Source organism: Sciurus carolinensis, chromosome 7 (assembly GCF_902686445.1).
Source record: "Sciurus carolinensis chromosome 7, mSciCar1.2, whole genome shotgun sequence".
Taxonomy (NCBI): Eukaryota; Metazoa; Chordata; class Mammalia; order Rodentia; family Sciuridae; genus Sciurus; species Sciurus carolinensis.
Window position 1 is genome coordinate 5459727 of NC_062219.1, and position 14553 is coordinate 5474279.

The following is a 14553-nucleotide window of genomic DNA, read 5'->3' on the forward strand; positions in this document are numbered from 1 at the left end:
GTTTTGTTTTCAAACCATGTTTTCAAAGTCACATTTCACACCTACCCTGACCCCAGCCCCTCCCCAGCTTCCCCACCTGCACCCAGATATAAACTGGAAAGGCCCTGAAGCCCAGATCACTAGCAGGCTAGAAGCATTAATTACGTTTATAGCTGAGGTTATAACGGGCTGCAAAAATTTCCTGCTGTAATTGGAATATAGATTCAACAGTTTTATTGAATGTCAAAGCACATTATTCTGCACAGCTGCCAGAGAGGCACCGCTGAACTGATGCTTCTCTTCCATGACAAACACCTATTAAGCAGTCAGCACAAACTCTTCCCTTACAGCCTCTGACATCACCCCCAGGGCAGGCGAACACTGCACAGCAACTACTGAATTGCGTATGAAAATGATAGTTTTATTGTCTATACAAGTGAAGGTTTAAGTCCGACTCCTGCCTCCATCTGAGCTGTATAAAGAAGCAATTCTTCTCCTAGAACAAATAAGCACAGTACACTATTGTAATCTAAGAAACAGGCACTATTTATGTATCGGAAAGCCTTGCTCTCAATAGGGCGAACAGTCCAATGGCCCATACGCCACTATTCTAGCAGCTGTAGAAAGAAAGCGTAGAAGTCACTAGTAATGAGATGCTAAGAGCGGCAGAGACAGACGACCACCGCGCCCCGGGAAGCTGGCTCTCATGGCGGCTGCTGCCACGTCAGTTCAGCAAGCAGGACTCATAGGTGGGGACCATGTACTTGATGTTGATGAAGGCGTCTTCCCCTCCGTAGCGCTCGAAGGCTTCCAGCGTCTCCTGGATCAGGTCCCCGATGTTCTCCCTCTTCTGCTGGCCGTAGTCGATGCCGTCTCCGGAGTTCACTGGTTCATGCAAACACACAAAGAGGCCGGTTATTTCTCTGCAGTCTCCCCAAAGTCCTAGTCTAGACACTTCCTCTGAATGGTTGCTAGGAGAACCAACGGGGAACATTTCTACACCATCATGCTGAGATTTAGGACTGGTGACAACGAAACAAAAGTGCCCAATCCCAGGGTGGAGCTGATGGAAAATGATCTAAAATTAAAAAGTCATGGAGTAAACGAAAGTGAGTTACCACAGGTTCAAGACCTGTGGCAAGGCGGGGAGGGACTTTCTCTGACTATTGCAGTCTCCTGGGCCTGGAGCTTTTCAGACTCACAGCTTGGCCCGTGTAGAAGGCCCGGAGCTGGTCCCCGGATGTAAAATGGCTGTACCTTGGGAGGCAGCCCGGCCCCTCCCGGTGCTCCTGCAGCTTTAGTGCACAGGTTAGCGCCTCCTCCTGGGTGGACCAGGTCCAACGTTCCCTTATCGGCAGTCATTCCCACTGCCCTGCACAGAGGGATGGAGGGAAATGCTCTCCAAGCCGTGGCTGCCGAGTACCACTGGCCCTCTGGATGACAGCTCCAGGCTAGGGCTCCAAGGGGCCTTCGCGCTGCGGTTGGTTTTGGAACCTCTGAGTCCAGGGGGCAGGCGCGGGAGGCCTGGGAACCTGAGCCTGAGACCCTGTAGCTACTCTGCACGTGCAGGCCATTCGGAAGAGGGAGGCCTGACCGCACCCAAACCCAGGAGGAATCGCCAAGGCCGCGGGAGGCCACCGGAACCGGCCCCTTTGCTTCCGTCCACACTATCAAAACCCCGAGTTCTCTCTGCGCCCAGCCCCTGCCGGCCCTCTGCTGCATCCCGTTCAGGGTCCAGTCCTCAGTGTGCCCTGCAAAGTCGCCCCTCGCCCACCAGGACCCAGGGGCCAGGCTGCGAGCTGCCGCCATGGATGCGCCTGAAGACGTGCGCTTCCCTCGGGAGCTTGGCGCTGTCCTAGTGCAAACGCGGCCTTAGATGCTGATTTAGTCCGAACCCAAAACAGCAGAGCTACGTGTCTGGAAGGGGGAGAGGCGAGCTGCTGTCTTGATCATTGCCCAGGAGACTGCAATAGTCAGAGAAAGAGTCCCTCCCCGCCTTGCCACAGGTCTTGAACCTGTGGTAACTCACTTTCGTTTACTCCATGACTTTTTAATTTTAGATCATTTTCCATGATCATTGTGTTGGTGGAGGTGAAGGCGGTGGGACACTACTGATCTCCAGAAGGGAACATTGCGAGGCCACAACTGTGCAGCATATTCATTTTTCATAAAAACTTAAATGGTTTATAAAAGCGTTTGTAATTCCACCTTTCTCATGGTGGAAGCCATTCCATTATCACATGCAGGGTGGGTTAAGATTTGATTTACAGAGAGTAGTAGATCATCCAAAATGATAATTGGTTAAGAATGTAGAATATATAGTCTCAAAACAATATTTATAACATAGAACAAAGAAATAAAACTTTTGAACAGAAGGGTCTTGCCCTATTTTTTTTTAATCAAAATAACAAAGGTATATTTTCTTAAGACAGAAATATAGACAGATACACATTTTAAAATACAGGTTGTTTACAGAGATTGATGTGGTGGCCTGAGAGGGCTGCAGTGAGGAGCGGCCACACCAGGAGGACCCGGGCAGAGAGGAGGGTCTTTCTGAGTTGAGTTTAGAGGAGGAGGAAGTTGGGTTTGGCTTCTGCTGGTTACAGGTGTGAGAAGAGACATTCAGGGGGAGAGCCCTGGTCACAGGGACCTAAGGCAACAGGGGAGGCCGGAAGCAGAACACCCCGTACAAGAGGACGATAATGGAGAGTCGCCCTCAGCATTCCAGGATTCCAGCGGAAGTGGGAATGGTGTCCCAGGAGGTCTTGGGCTGCTCTTTGTGTCCCTCTTCCTCCCTAATCACGTGTCTGATAAGCTCCTGCTCATGGTCTCTGGTGCACGTAGGGAGAAGGAGGCACCATCTAGGTTTGCAGAGGACAGGGGAGCCCAAGGCCTTCCGGAGGGCACGTGGGAAACGTCCCTGAGGAGACTGAGCTATGACGGCCTTGATCTCACTCCGTATAGACAAAGATACATACATTAATCACTAATAAATGGTGCCTTTTGTTGGCGTATTAGTCAAAAGGTCAAGAACTGAATAGATCACGGGATAGACATATTTTCCTGATGGGAGCTGGGATTTGGAAAGTCTGCACACAATGGAAATCCTAACACACCCTGTTGTCTCTCTGCTCCCCAGAAAGTAGCAACCACAAGTAACACTTTATTTCAAATTCTTACTTTGAAAAAAATATTTAACTGTAGGAGTAAGTAAACTATGTAGCTTTTTTGTTCCTGGGCACTGCATAAACCAAATGATAAAAGGACAGTACAGAATAGAAGTTGCTTGTTCAAAAAGTGAGTTGGAGTTAAAATACTTGGTGGTTGCAGAATGTGTATCACTGGGGCAGAAAGAAGGCCACAGAGAGAGAGGAGGTCCCTCATTTTGCATGCCGCAGCGATGACGCCGCACAGTTCAGTGTTAAACTCTGTTGTGAGGCAGGTGAGTAATGTGATCTTCATTTCAAAACGGTGATACTGTCAGTTTCTTTGAGAACCTGAAATTGAGGCGATTAGTTTGAGCTCACCATTTTAAATACACATGACGCTGCTGGAAAGTATGTTTGTGAAAATAGGACACCTTTTAACAAACCAACCAGATGGTTATTTACAATTGTCAATTCTGATTAAGAAGATGACATTTCAATTTAGGGAGCTAGGAGTCTATTTTATGTTCAGCAGCTAGAAAGATACATGGATGATGGAAAAGATATGTTTTATTTATGGCCAAACAAATAGGGCTACAGCAAAGGTTTAAACCAGATTTTGTGCTTCCACAAGGATGATACGCAAACAGAGCAGAACAAGGGACTTAGTGCCTGTTCTTAGAGATTCTAGCATGTGGGAGGCATGGACTGCCACCAGCTTAGAAGTTACTTTAAGTGCAGTTATCACTCTGAATGTTGAATTTTCTGTGTGTTTTTTTTTAAGCATTGTGTTTAAGCATTAAAAATATGAAAACTCTTTATCTACCTAAACCTTTTGACCTGTCCTAACTGGACACTTCTGACTCTGAAGCCGTTTGGGTCAGGAGAGTGTGTGTTCGGGCCCTGTCTTCTGATGGCAAGCTCCTGGAGCACGAACATGGCTCAGGCCTGCCAGGTGACCATCGCGACAGCTCATCACCAAGGACCACCACAGGGGTCCTTCCATAAGACATTTCACAGATATCCACTGCTTGGTGCACGCGGGCCAGCATGAAATCCGCAGGCCGGATCATGAAGGATCGGATGGATATTCTCTCACTGGTGGTAATTTGTGGCCTGCGGAAGCTCATTCTTTTCCTTTCTTAGTTACTATTGCAGGAAAAAGGAGAAAAACTGAAGGCAAGGGAAACAAAGCCAGAGAGGAGGACAGGATCGGTGGCCGGAGCAGTCTTCCCAAGCCAGTGCCGGGACTGGCAGAGAAGCATTTCTTCCGGGTGAAGAGCCGTGGCCGTGGCACCAACTGCGGCCGCTCTTTCTGCAGAGCGGGTACTCTGCTGGGCAACGCGCCAGGAGCTAAGGGGCCGCTCCTCTGGGCAGCCCGGCTACCCCTCCGCGCACACACAGCACCACCTTCCCACGCACCCTGTGGACCCACGAGGCGGGCCGCTCCCCAGCCCCGGAGCCCCCGCGGCACGCAGCTCCCCAGTGCTTGGCTCGCCACTGGGACCAGCGGCCTGGGGAGAACTCTGACCCATTTGTTTTAGCCTGACACTCCAGTCTCTTACCCCCAGGCAGGGAAAGCCCCTGGGAGGCTCAGGGACAGCGTGAATCAAATGCGGACTTTTCCAACTCTCAGAAAATACTCTTTTTGGGGAAAATACTCTTCTATGGCAAATGTATAGATATTCTTAGGAATAGTAACACATAATGTACTTATTTGGAAATGAAAGCTTTAAGTTATTGGAAACACACATGAAACAAATAAATGCTAACTTCGAATTGCTCACTCAACATACCTGAGGTGGTGTTCATTTCATACCAAGCAGATGAAGTAATTTATGATGTCTGTTTGTACTTTCTGACATTGACTAAGAACATAAACAGGACTGCTCTCAGGAAGGAAGCGCTTCCGTTAATATTGACAATGCCCGGGGGGGCAGCAGCATGGGCTCCGGGGAGGGCCGAGACCACGTGGTGGGGAGGCAGCTCATTAGTCTGCAGGGCTTCTCCTGCCCTTCCCCTCTCCACGCTCATGTCTGAGATGGCTGATGGGGTCGAAGCTTCCAGAAGCCAGTGTGCCCCATGGGCTTAAAGGAAACACCACTGGGTAACTGGGAACCACCTGTGTGAACCAAGGAACCCCAGGGACAGCTCTGACTCCCTGCTGACTGTGGTCACTCACCTTTCCTCACCAAGCCCGCAAGCTCTGCGAGGCAGCTCACCAAGCCCAGTAACAAAAAGGGTCCATGTCGCCTCTTAAGGACACAACAGTACTTCAAATAACGGTAGAACCTTTATAATAACGTCCCAGAGGAATGAAGGAATGGGGAAGCAGACTGCCAGCCTGGGGCAGCACCAGACGGGCAAGCTCGATCCCAGCGCCCCGCGGCAGACCTCAGTCGCCAGGCCGGACTTTGACGTTGACTGCTGCCCAGGCACCAAGGTTGTGACACCCTTGGCCTCGCCTTTGCTCTGGCCACCTGCGTGTGCAGCGCAGTTGTCACGCGTAGGCTGTTTGCACACAGAACTGGAAAGTGAATCCAGGCCAGGTCCAGGTGGAAGCTTTTTGCCCTGAGAGCTTCGTCATCATGAAGTACCTTTGCCGTGCCACCTCTCAGGGTGTCTGGTGCGCCCCGTGGATGCTGGAGCTCTGGTGCCTGGTGCTTGCCTGCTGGGGCCGCGTGAGCTCCTTGCAGCAGCATGGAGTGGAATTGAGAAAGGCGAAGGGAAGAGGTATGATCGCTTCTTTTTGCACCAGAAAGGGCATTTTTCAGATCTTAGATTCTGAACTAAGAAACACCCAGCGCTCTAAAGCCCAGCTGGAAGGACTTTTTCCCTGTGGAGTCTTGAAATTTTTGATGGCACCGGTCACAGCTAATGCTGCCTCCTTCCCCGTTGGGTCATGGTGATGACATAGAGCAGAGACAGTGAGCCCTGGGGCCAGGGTTCTGGTCCTGACAGATAGTGCAGCAGAGACCTACTGCAGATACCATTTTAGAAGTGGCATGGAACCAATTGCAGATTCTCTCCTGGATGATTCTAAGTGAGTTTTCTCTTTGGGATTAGTGGATTAGCAATCAGAAGATTGAGATGGCCAGAACAGTCATTCCCTGATTGTACTAACTGGTATTTAAACATATATCAGTTTTTGTGCAATAAAACTAATTTTTTTTAAAAAAGATAACTCTTGTCACATAAAAAAAAGATGTCATTAAAAAGAACATAATGTTTGTGAGTGCAGAAATGATTGCTTTAGAGTTTTTTTCTTTTAATTTGAATGAATAAAAGAGAAAAAGAGGATCCTAGCTATATCTTATCTTTTTAAGATATCTTCAATTCTAATACCTAAAGGACCAACATCTGTTTAACCAGAAATAGCTGTTTATTTGGAGTTAGCTTGGACTCAACTTCCTTTATAGAAACATCTTTGCCTGTTCTAGAATAAAACTGCCTGGATTTTCTTCCGTGACGTTTGGCCGATCACAGGGAACATAGCTGTGAACCCCAGTCTGACCTTTTCTGGGGGTGAGAGGATGGAGAGGAGAGGAAAGAGGGGGCACAAAATCTAGGACAGAATTCATTTTTCTACATTGAGTATATAAGAAGAAGCCTTTTGGGAAAATGTTATGAGGTTATCTGCTTTTAGAAACCTAAAGAAATCACTTTCTTTATTTAGTTTTGCTGTTGCTTTGAGGGAACTGATCTTTTTCCCTTTCAATCTTAACACTTGTCCCCCCCTCCAGGAATTCTGGGTGTTTCTGTCTTGGGGCCTCACTTAGCCACTTCTTCCTTGACTGACTCCAGATTTCTCTTGGAAACTGAAGGTCTTCAGGTCATACCCTGAAGGATGATTGTACAATGGATATTGCCAAAGTCTTGGTTCATGGACGTGTGAATCAGAGTTGGAATGGTTTTGCAACCCCAAAACTTATAATAACCATAGCATCTGGCCTGCTAGAGATGCCCAGGGGCTTAAATACTTCAAGTCTCCTCAGATCTTGTTGACATTAATGAAATTCACAAGATTTCCTTCCTCTGAAGATGAAAGCTTTGAAGCAAGTCCTTGGTTCCCAGCTGGGTGTCTCCCCCTCCTCCTGTCTTTTTGACACCAAAGCTGGGGGACTAAAGCAAGAGGCTGCTGAGCCACCACCTCTGGGAGGGCTCCAGAAGGCATTTGCATCTCCTGAGTGGGGTCAACCATCACTTCTTGGACTGAAGAAATCATGGGTCTTGGACCAATTGCCAATTCAATATCTAAACTTCATTGAGATGGACCTGAACAATTGTCATTTTCAAATTGCAACTTAGGTTTGATTCTAAGAGGTCAGTGAGAATATTGGAGAACACTGGTGTGATGGAAAGGACACTGGACTCAACACAAATAACCTGGGAAGAGAGCTTTCAGGGACTTAGTAGCTGTTCACCTGTGGGCAGGTTTCTCCCTCTCTCTAAACTGGAGTCCCTGCCTTTGTATAAGGAAGGGATTGAATTTTGGAGGATCTCGGGGTCCTCCTCATCTTAACATTACCTTTCATAATAGTTCAACAGAACTTTGGAACAAGTATCTGGGGATGAGGGCTATTCAATGGCCTTGTATTTCAACTGGAAATATGATCATAAAGCAACTGGATAATTCTTCAAAGTCACAAATCCCACAATACTTCAAAGTTCAAATCAAGTTCTAAGAGAACCTGAAAGGATCTGATGTTATAAAATTAATTCTAGTTAAGAAGGAGAACACTGTCAAAAATTCACATTATTTGTTGACACACTACCAAATGTCATTCCGTTCTGCAATTTCAGTAAGTCTGTATAACTTTTTGATTCCTTAGAATAATGTTTTTTTATGTGTTCAATTGACAATGATTTGTTAAGACCACAAAAAAGGCAAGTTAGGTTCTTCTCTGACGAAGGACTATTTCGACATGAACCTTATACTGAGCAAACAGGTGGTCTCACCAGTTTATCCCTGCACAGTATAAATGTAATGACTGAGTCCATTATCAATGACTCGAGATGGATTTAAGCTTACGAGGTGCAAACTTATCTCTCTTTTTGTTGACCAACAAGACTCAATGAGCAGATTGTGTCAAAAAATGAGCAGACAGTTCTCGCTTGTCTGTCCTAGATGATTTCCCATTGTCTTATCTCGTGGAGGAGCAAAGACAAGAACACAATGTTGCTTATGCAGCTTGGAATAGCGTGTGAGCTGGATAACACCATTATTCCCCTCCGTGGACAAGAAAACTGATGTTTAGGGAGGTGAGATAACTTTGAAGTGACATGAGCAATAGGGGACATGGGGATCTTGGGAAAGGAAGGGAGGCAGGACTCCACTCGGAAGGTTCAGGAAGGGGGTCCAGGCCCCACAGGCCCCTCAGAGAGTGTGTGAGGTAGCAACACATTTGCCTCTCCACCCACGGAACAGCTTCAGCCCCACGGGCAAGGAATGTTGTCCGTAGAGGGGTGTATAGATGCTGGCAGGTGCTGCCCCTGCTGCAGCCAGGCAAGGAGAGCCTCCTGGACAGTCCTTGCTCCTCCTGGCCTCAGGTTTATGAGTCTTGAAATGCTAGCACCATTCACAGAGGTACCTGCAGGAGGATAGAAGTCAGGGTGGACTGATTTCAAGGATTTTTTTTCAGTGCCATAGATAAGTGGTGAATGTGAGGGAATCCTAGGATTCATGTCATATTGTGTTCCTCCACCGGTATGAGCATTTACTATGACTTATTTGTAGACCTAGTATGTGTTAGTTACATAGTTTACAGATGAAGAATCGATAGAGCTTACATGTATGCAAGAGAGAAAAACAGCCCGAGAGTCGCTCCAGGGACATCTTTGCTGCTTAACTGAGGTTCAAGAGGAGCAGGGGGAATCTGTATCTGCAGAATGGCAGGAATAGGGTGAGAAGGCAAAAGGTAGGAAGAGCGAAGTGTCCGAATGGTCTTTCTACATCCTTCACAAATAAAAACAAAGCCCAGATCAAGTCACAGACAAGGGGGAGTTTATGGATTGAAGTTCAAGGTGCCCCTCCTTTCTGAGGGTTAGGGAGGTTTCTGGTTTCCCTACAGGACCTTGTTTCTTAGAATTCTCCAACATGGATCTGATGTTGACGGAGGCCCTGGGATGGCCGCCGACTTCATCAGATAGTAACTGCACAGTCCCGAGTGTAGAAGACTGGAAATTCTCTACTTTGTTTCATCTGTTTTTCAATGTTCTCCCTAACTTAAAATGGAATTTACCTAGATTTTCCTTAAAATTAAGAAGAAAAACTTTCCTTTTCTATAGAAAAAAAAATCAGATTATCCTATTTACTTAATTGCCAGTCTTGCTCCAAAAAGAAGAAAACGTGGGATTTTTATAGGTTCTCAGTTAATATTTAAGTTTTGTCTAATATCATTTCCTCCATTGCTTACGTGGTCATTTTTAACCAGCTCGAGAAAGAACAAATAAGCTTCTCTGGTTGAAAGGAACTACTCATTGCTGCTTTCAGGAGTGATGCAAACCTATCGAAAACAATTTTAAGGACTTCTAGACTGATGCTGGAAACTGCTTAAATGAGCCAGAATAGCTGCTGTTATCACCGTTTTCCATTTCTAGGAAACATTAATGATGTCAGATACAACCCATTACAGTTTTTTTCCCCTGTAATTGAGGCACAGAAATGAAAAAAAAAAAAAAAGGTCTTGGATTTCTAACAAATGTTATCAGCAAACACAGATGACTATGGAGAAAAATGCATTTCTCAAATTATCTTTTTTAGAACTTTCACCTATACTGTGAACTCTGACCTCCAAAGACTCTGTGTATCTGGCATCCTGACAAAACATGGTTAGATGGCTGTGGATGATGAGCTGCCCAGTGGGGCAGAGGGCAGCCACGCAGAAGACTTTGTGGTGTTGGTGTGCCCTGTTCTGTTGAAAAAAAACAATTCGGTAGAGAAAACCAGTAGTCGTGCTTACAAGGAAAATGCACGTGCTGCCACTGTTCCATCTGTGCAGATCAGACAGTCGCTCTGGTTATTTGGGACATATCTCAGCTTGCCTAAAAATTCAAAAATGAATTTAGGGTAAAGAATTTGAATAGATTTCCAAGCCACTAACTGGAAACTTTACAGAGTAGAAATATTTCTCATCAAATGAACTCAATTAGTGCAAAAATAATATATTTAATGAATAACTCAAACTAATCTGCTGTGCTGGACTGAGCTGACTGCTGTAAAAGAGACAGAGTTAAAGTCTTCAAGGCTTTTATGATGGTCTCAGTTTAAAATAACCTTGAAATATCTTTCAAAGCCTGACTATCAACTTTTATCAGCTTACACACTGGTGAGTTAAATGTAGCAAGAGACAGTCACTTTGCCCCCAAGCCTACCAACACTCAAGCTTACCTAGCAACATTTTTACAATGTTAGGGCTTTGCTGAAGTCTAATCAAAGTTTTGGCTATATGGTGAGGAGTGAGAGAGAGAGAGAGATCTAAACTGTGTGGGGGGAAAATCCTAAATGTGGACATTTAATTTGCCATAGCAGCAAAATTGGGACTGCACAAGAATGGACACGGCAGCTTGCAGCAAGTGCTGTGCTGATAAGTGAAATACGCTGACTTCTGATACTTTTGAATGGAGAGTGTTTATTAGCCTGAGTTACAGTTTTATTTCTTAAAATGCCTCAGTTTAGTGCACCCATTTGCTTTCCTCTGAATCAGGACTTGGCTTAGGGGAGCCGAGACAAAGGCAGTGTGGAAATAAAACCATAGTGTCCAAGGGTTGAGGAGGTGTCCAGAGGATGCGCACGGCTTCGGTCAACCCCAGACAGCCCTGCGTCCCACTGTTGCGAGCCCTCAGCTGCTACTGAAGCTCTCTGGTTGAAACAGGAGTGCTCGTGTGTGCCCCTGAGGACAGGAGCAAGAGGAGACAGGAGAATGTTCGCTGTGTTTTTAGGTCTATCCCTTGATGTTGATGACTTTCGACAATTACAACTGTACTTGCTATTTCATCAACACCGTAGCTCCCAGGTAACAGTAGATTGTCCATAATTTCACTCTCCTCTGGGATGGGACGAGGACAGCTCCATGGAACACCATGGAGTGAGCCTCTGCTTACTGTTGAACACAGTGGGCTCACTGGCGCCCCACACGAGGGGCGGTGCTGTCAAAGCTGGGCTGCCCTGTCCTCAGGTGGTGTCGCCAACAGAATGGCGCCATCTGGATTTGCCACACACAAGGTGCCCTCCTCTTCAAGATGGGCCCTTGCAGGGTTCTGCAATTTTTTTCAAGCCTGGGCTAAACCTGGGACCCTTTTCAGGAGTCTTGGTTGCAAACCAAGTCTTTACTGCAAACCATTCGTGGCTAACTCACACCAAGTCATTGCATCTCTTCCAGGTGTAGCTCAATGCTCAGGCCTCAGTGAAAGGGGAAAAGAAACAGGTTCTTCTTCTGCTACCAGCAGCAGTCAGGCTTGGTGGGTGAGGGCTACTGGCCCTGTTCATTTCTCTCCTGCCTCCACAAGTCCTGATTCTTCTAACAGTAGGAGCACAGTGCATGATCAGCCAGTTCCCTGGATTGCTGACTGACTGTGAGAATCATGATCCCAGCAAACCAGCAGGAAAAAGTGGATTTTATTTTTGCATGCACACCTGACACGTGTGCCTCAAAGCCACAACAAGGTCATTAGATTCTGGCATTCCTATGGGGCTTACTACTTGTAAAACAATTCGCGTTAGTATTTCCTTATTTGGGGTTTTGAGGAGGATGTCTAGTTGGAACTTACTATATGCATTGTAAGTCCAACCTTACATGAGGCAAGGAGCTGATAGAGAGAGAATACAGCAGTCTCATCGCCTGTGTGGCCTCAAGGAGGGAGAGAGATGCTGCGGAGGAGATGGTGGGAAGATGTGGAGGAGGGGACAGTCCTGGGATGCAGTCATTTAGGAAACTGGCCCTTCTGCTTCTTAAACTATAGCTAAATCCTCTGCCCCTGCCACCTTCTCTGCATGGATTGCTACTTTAGCCAAAGAAACTCTCCTTCCCGCCCCCCAGATTCTCCAAGGCTATGGCTCTAGGTCTTTGAGATGGGAGTAAACTTCACAGTTCTGCCCTGGGTCAGGCTCCCCATCTGACGTCTGCATGGCAGCCCAGAGCCTTGAAGCACCTGGCCAATGTCCTGGCAAACAAGACATTTGCTAAGCTTCTGTTAGGTCTTGCACCTGCCCCCTCAGGTCTGGACACCGAAACCCGCAGAAGGCTGAGAGGGATCCGATGGCACTTGGGCTTGCTCCAAGGTCCCCCTACCTGTTGGCCTTCAAGTGCCCAAGGCCTCTGTACAAGCTGTTCCACTTAGTCCCTGCCTTTGGAAACGCTCTGCTTTGAGGAACTCTGTTCCCATACACCCAATAAGACCTGTGTTCCAAACTCAGACCTGGCTTCTGGTGGCGGGTCCTTATGTCCGGACTCTTGGTTACACTTTCCCAGTGGCTTTCAGCTCAGAGAGCGGCTTTGATGGTGAGGCTTTCAGGAGTCAAGGAGGCTGCCACGGGAAGCATCTGTGGATTCTCCTGGCCTCTGGGATGGCAGCAGATCCCTCTCCTGCTCTTCTTGCTGGGAGGCAGCCTGCTGGCTATCCTGGACATGGCTGTGGGCTTGGGCTGGGGCGGGCTCACCACGACCTGGGAAGAGAGGCAGCAGCAGCCAGCTCTGTCAGTCCTGTGGCCTGCCTGGTGCTTTAAGGAGGAAGAGTGGGTCTCAGATCTGGGGCATCCCAGAGGCCAGGAAGTCACCTGTCCGTGAATACTTCCCACGGCAGGCTACCTGGACGCCTGAAATTCCCACCACCCGAGCTGCCTCTCTGAGTTGAAGGTTTCTGTAAAAATGAAAACAAGAGTCTGGACACAGAACCACTGCCATGGCCCGTGCCCAGGTCCGTGGCTGTCACAAACCAGCTCCCAGTGTGAGGAGGGAAAGAATGAGGGAGTAGCTTCCTGGAGGAACCAGGTTCTGACTTAAACTCAGGTGTCATCCTCTAGCTTCTGCTGAGATTTCCAGAAGAGCAGCTGGGCCCTGGTGCTCCATTAGCGGAGGATGGTGCAGTGGATTGGAGAGGGGAGTTGGGCGCTTCCATTCTGGGGGAGGGGATCAGGTAATGCATGAGTCAATCAATCACTAGGCAGAGGATGTCAGAGTGTGACTGTCCAGCAAGGCCTAGCATGCTGCAGTGTAGGAGCCGGGCCAGGGCTACTCTGATGGGGTGATAAGGTCTTCCCAGAAAAATTAAATTTATGCTAAGACCTGCCCAAGGAGAAGGCAGCTGTGCAAGAAGCCAGCCTGGGAGGACAGGCCATGCCCGACAGCAAGCGCAAAGGCCTTGAGGTTGGAACACATCGTATTTGGAGTGTGCAGTCTCACTGCGTCATCTCGTGCATCTATGCACCCTTGATATACTCTACGCACAGTGACCATTTGCAGTGGCTGTTTAATAACTGTGGAGTGGAAACAGTATAGATGACTTCATGTTCCACGTTTGCACAATTTTTGATATGAATGCAATAAACAACCTTGCAATATAGTCTTTTTCTTTTCTCATATTATTCCTTGCAACAATTCTCAGAAATGAGGCTACAGCCTCAAAGAATATGAACATTTTGCAGTTATCAGTGTATGTTGCTGTGTTGATTATTCAGAAAGATATGCTAACTCATAATTTGCCAGCAGAGTATAAGTGTACCTGTTTTATCAGAGCACTGGGCATTACAATAAAAATTTTGTTTGCTAATTCAGTATATAGAAAATGTAACTTTAAGTTTGCTTTGGTTGGCATTTTTCTAATTATTGGGGAGGGTTAATATTTTTCCTTTTTTTTTTTTTGCTACTTAGATTTTTGTCTCCTTATGGGAGTGATTCTTTCCCATGTTTAGCCTATTTATCTAACTTGGAGTCTTTGTAAAAGACACAAAGTCTCATATGATCCTCCTGGGAGGCTAGAGAGTGGGCAAGAAGATCTCCAGAGTTAGATTTCTCCAGTGCACAAGACGTGGCAGTGTTCATTTCTTTTTGACTGATTCAATAAGCGTGGTTTCACAGAGAAGCACAATTTCAGAGAGCAAGAAATGACTTGAAGAGTCACTGTAACTCACAGAGGTGCACAAGGTGACCCCAGGCAGTACTCTGGGAATTGAGGGATCGGAGAGATTGTGTTAAGCAATGCGGAGGAAATTGTAAAGCAATCAATAATTTTGAGTAATTACCTCCAGAATGAGGAGCCCTTAGAGAGAATTAGTTTTGAAAAGCCTTCCTTTACCTCTTTCCTTCTGACTGTCTACCACACATGAGTTAATTTCCTAGGCCATCCTGTGAAGGGCCAAGCTCAGGGTCAGCCAGGCCAAGCTGACCCCACAACTCATGCCATTGGGCCTAGTTTTCCATTCAAGAAGGGC

At 47.0% G+C, this 14553-nt stretch overlaps 1 protein-coding gene across 1 annotated transcript in view; it reads right to left on the reverse strand.

Moving 5' to 3' along the window:
* Positions 1-211: 211 nt before the first annotated feature.
* Pacrg (parkin coregulated) overlaps positions 212-14553 on the reverse strand; it is a 484898-nt gene continuing 470556 nt past the window's right edge. The window contains exon 5 of the mRNA XM_047558505.1: positions 212-864. Coding sequence (XP_047414461.1) covers positions 704-864 — 161 coding nt within the window. The 3' untranslated portion in view covers positions 212-703. The remainder of the gene's footprint in view (positions 865-14553) is intronic.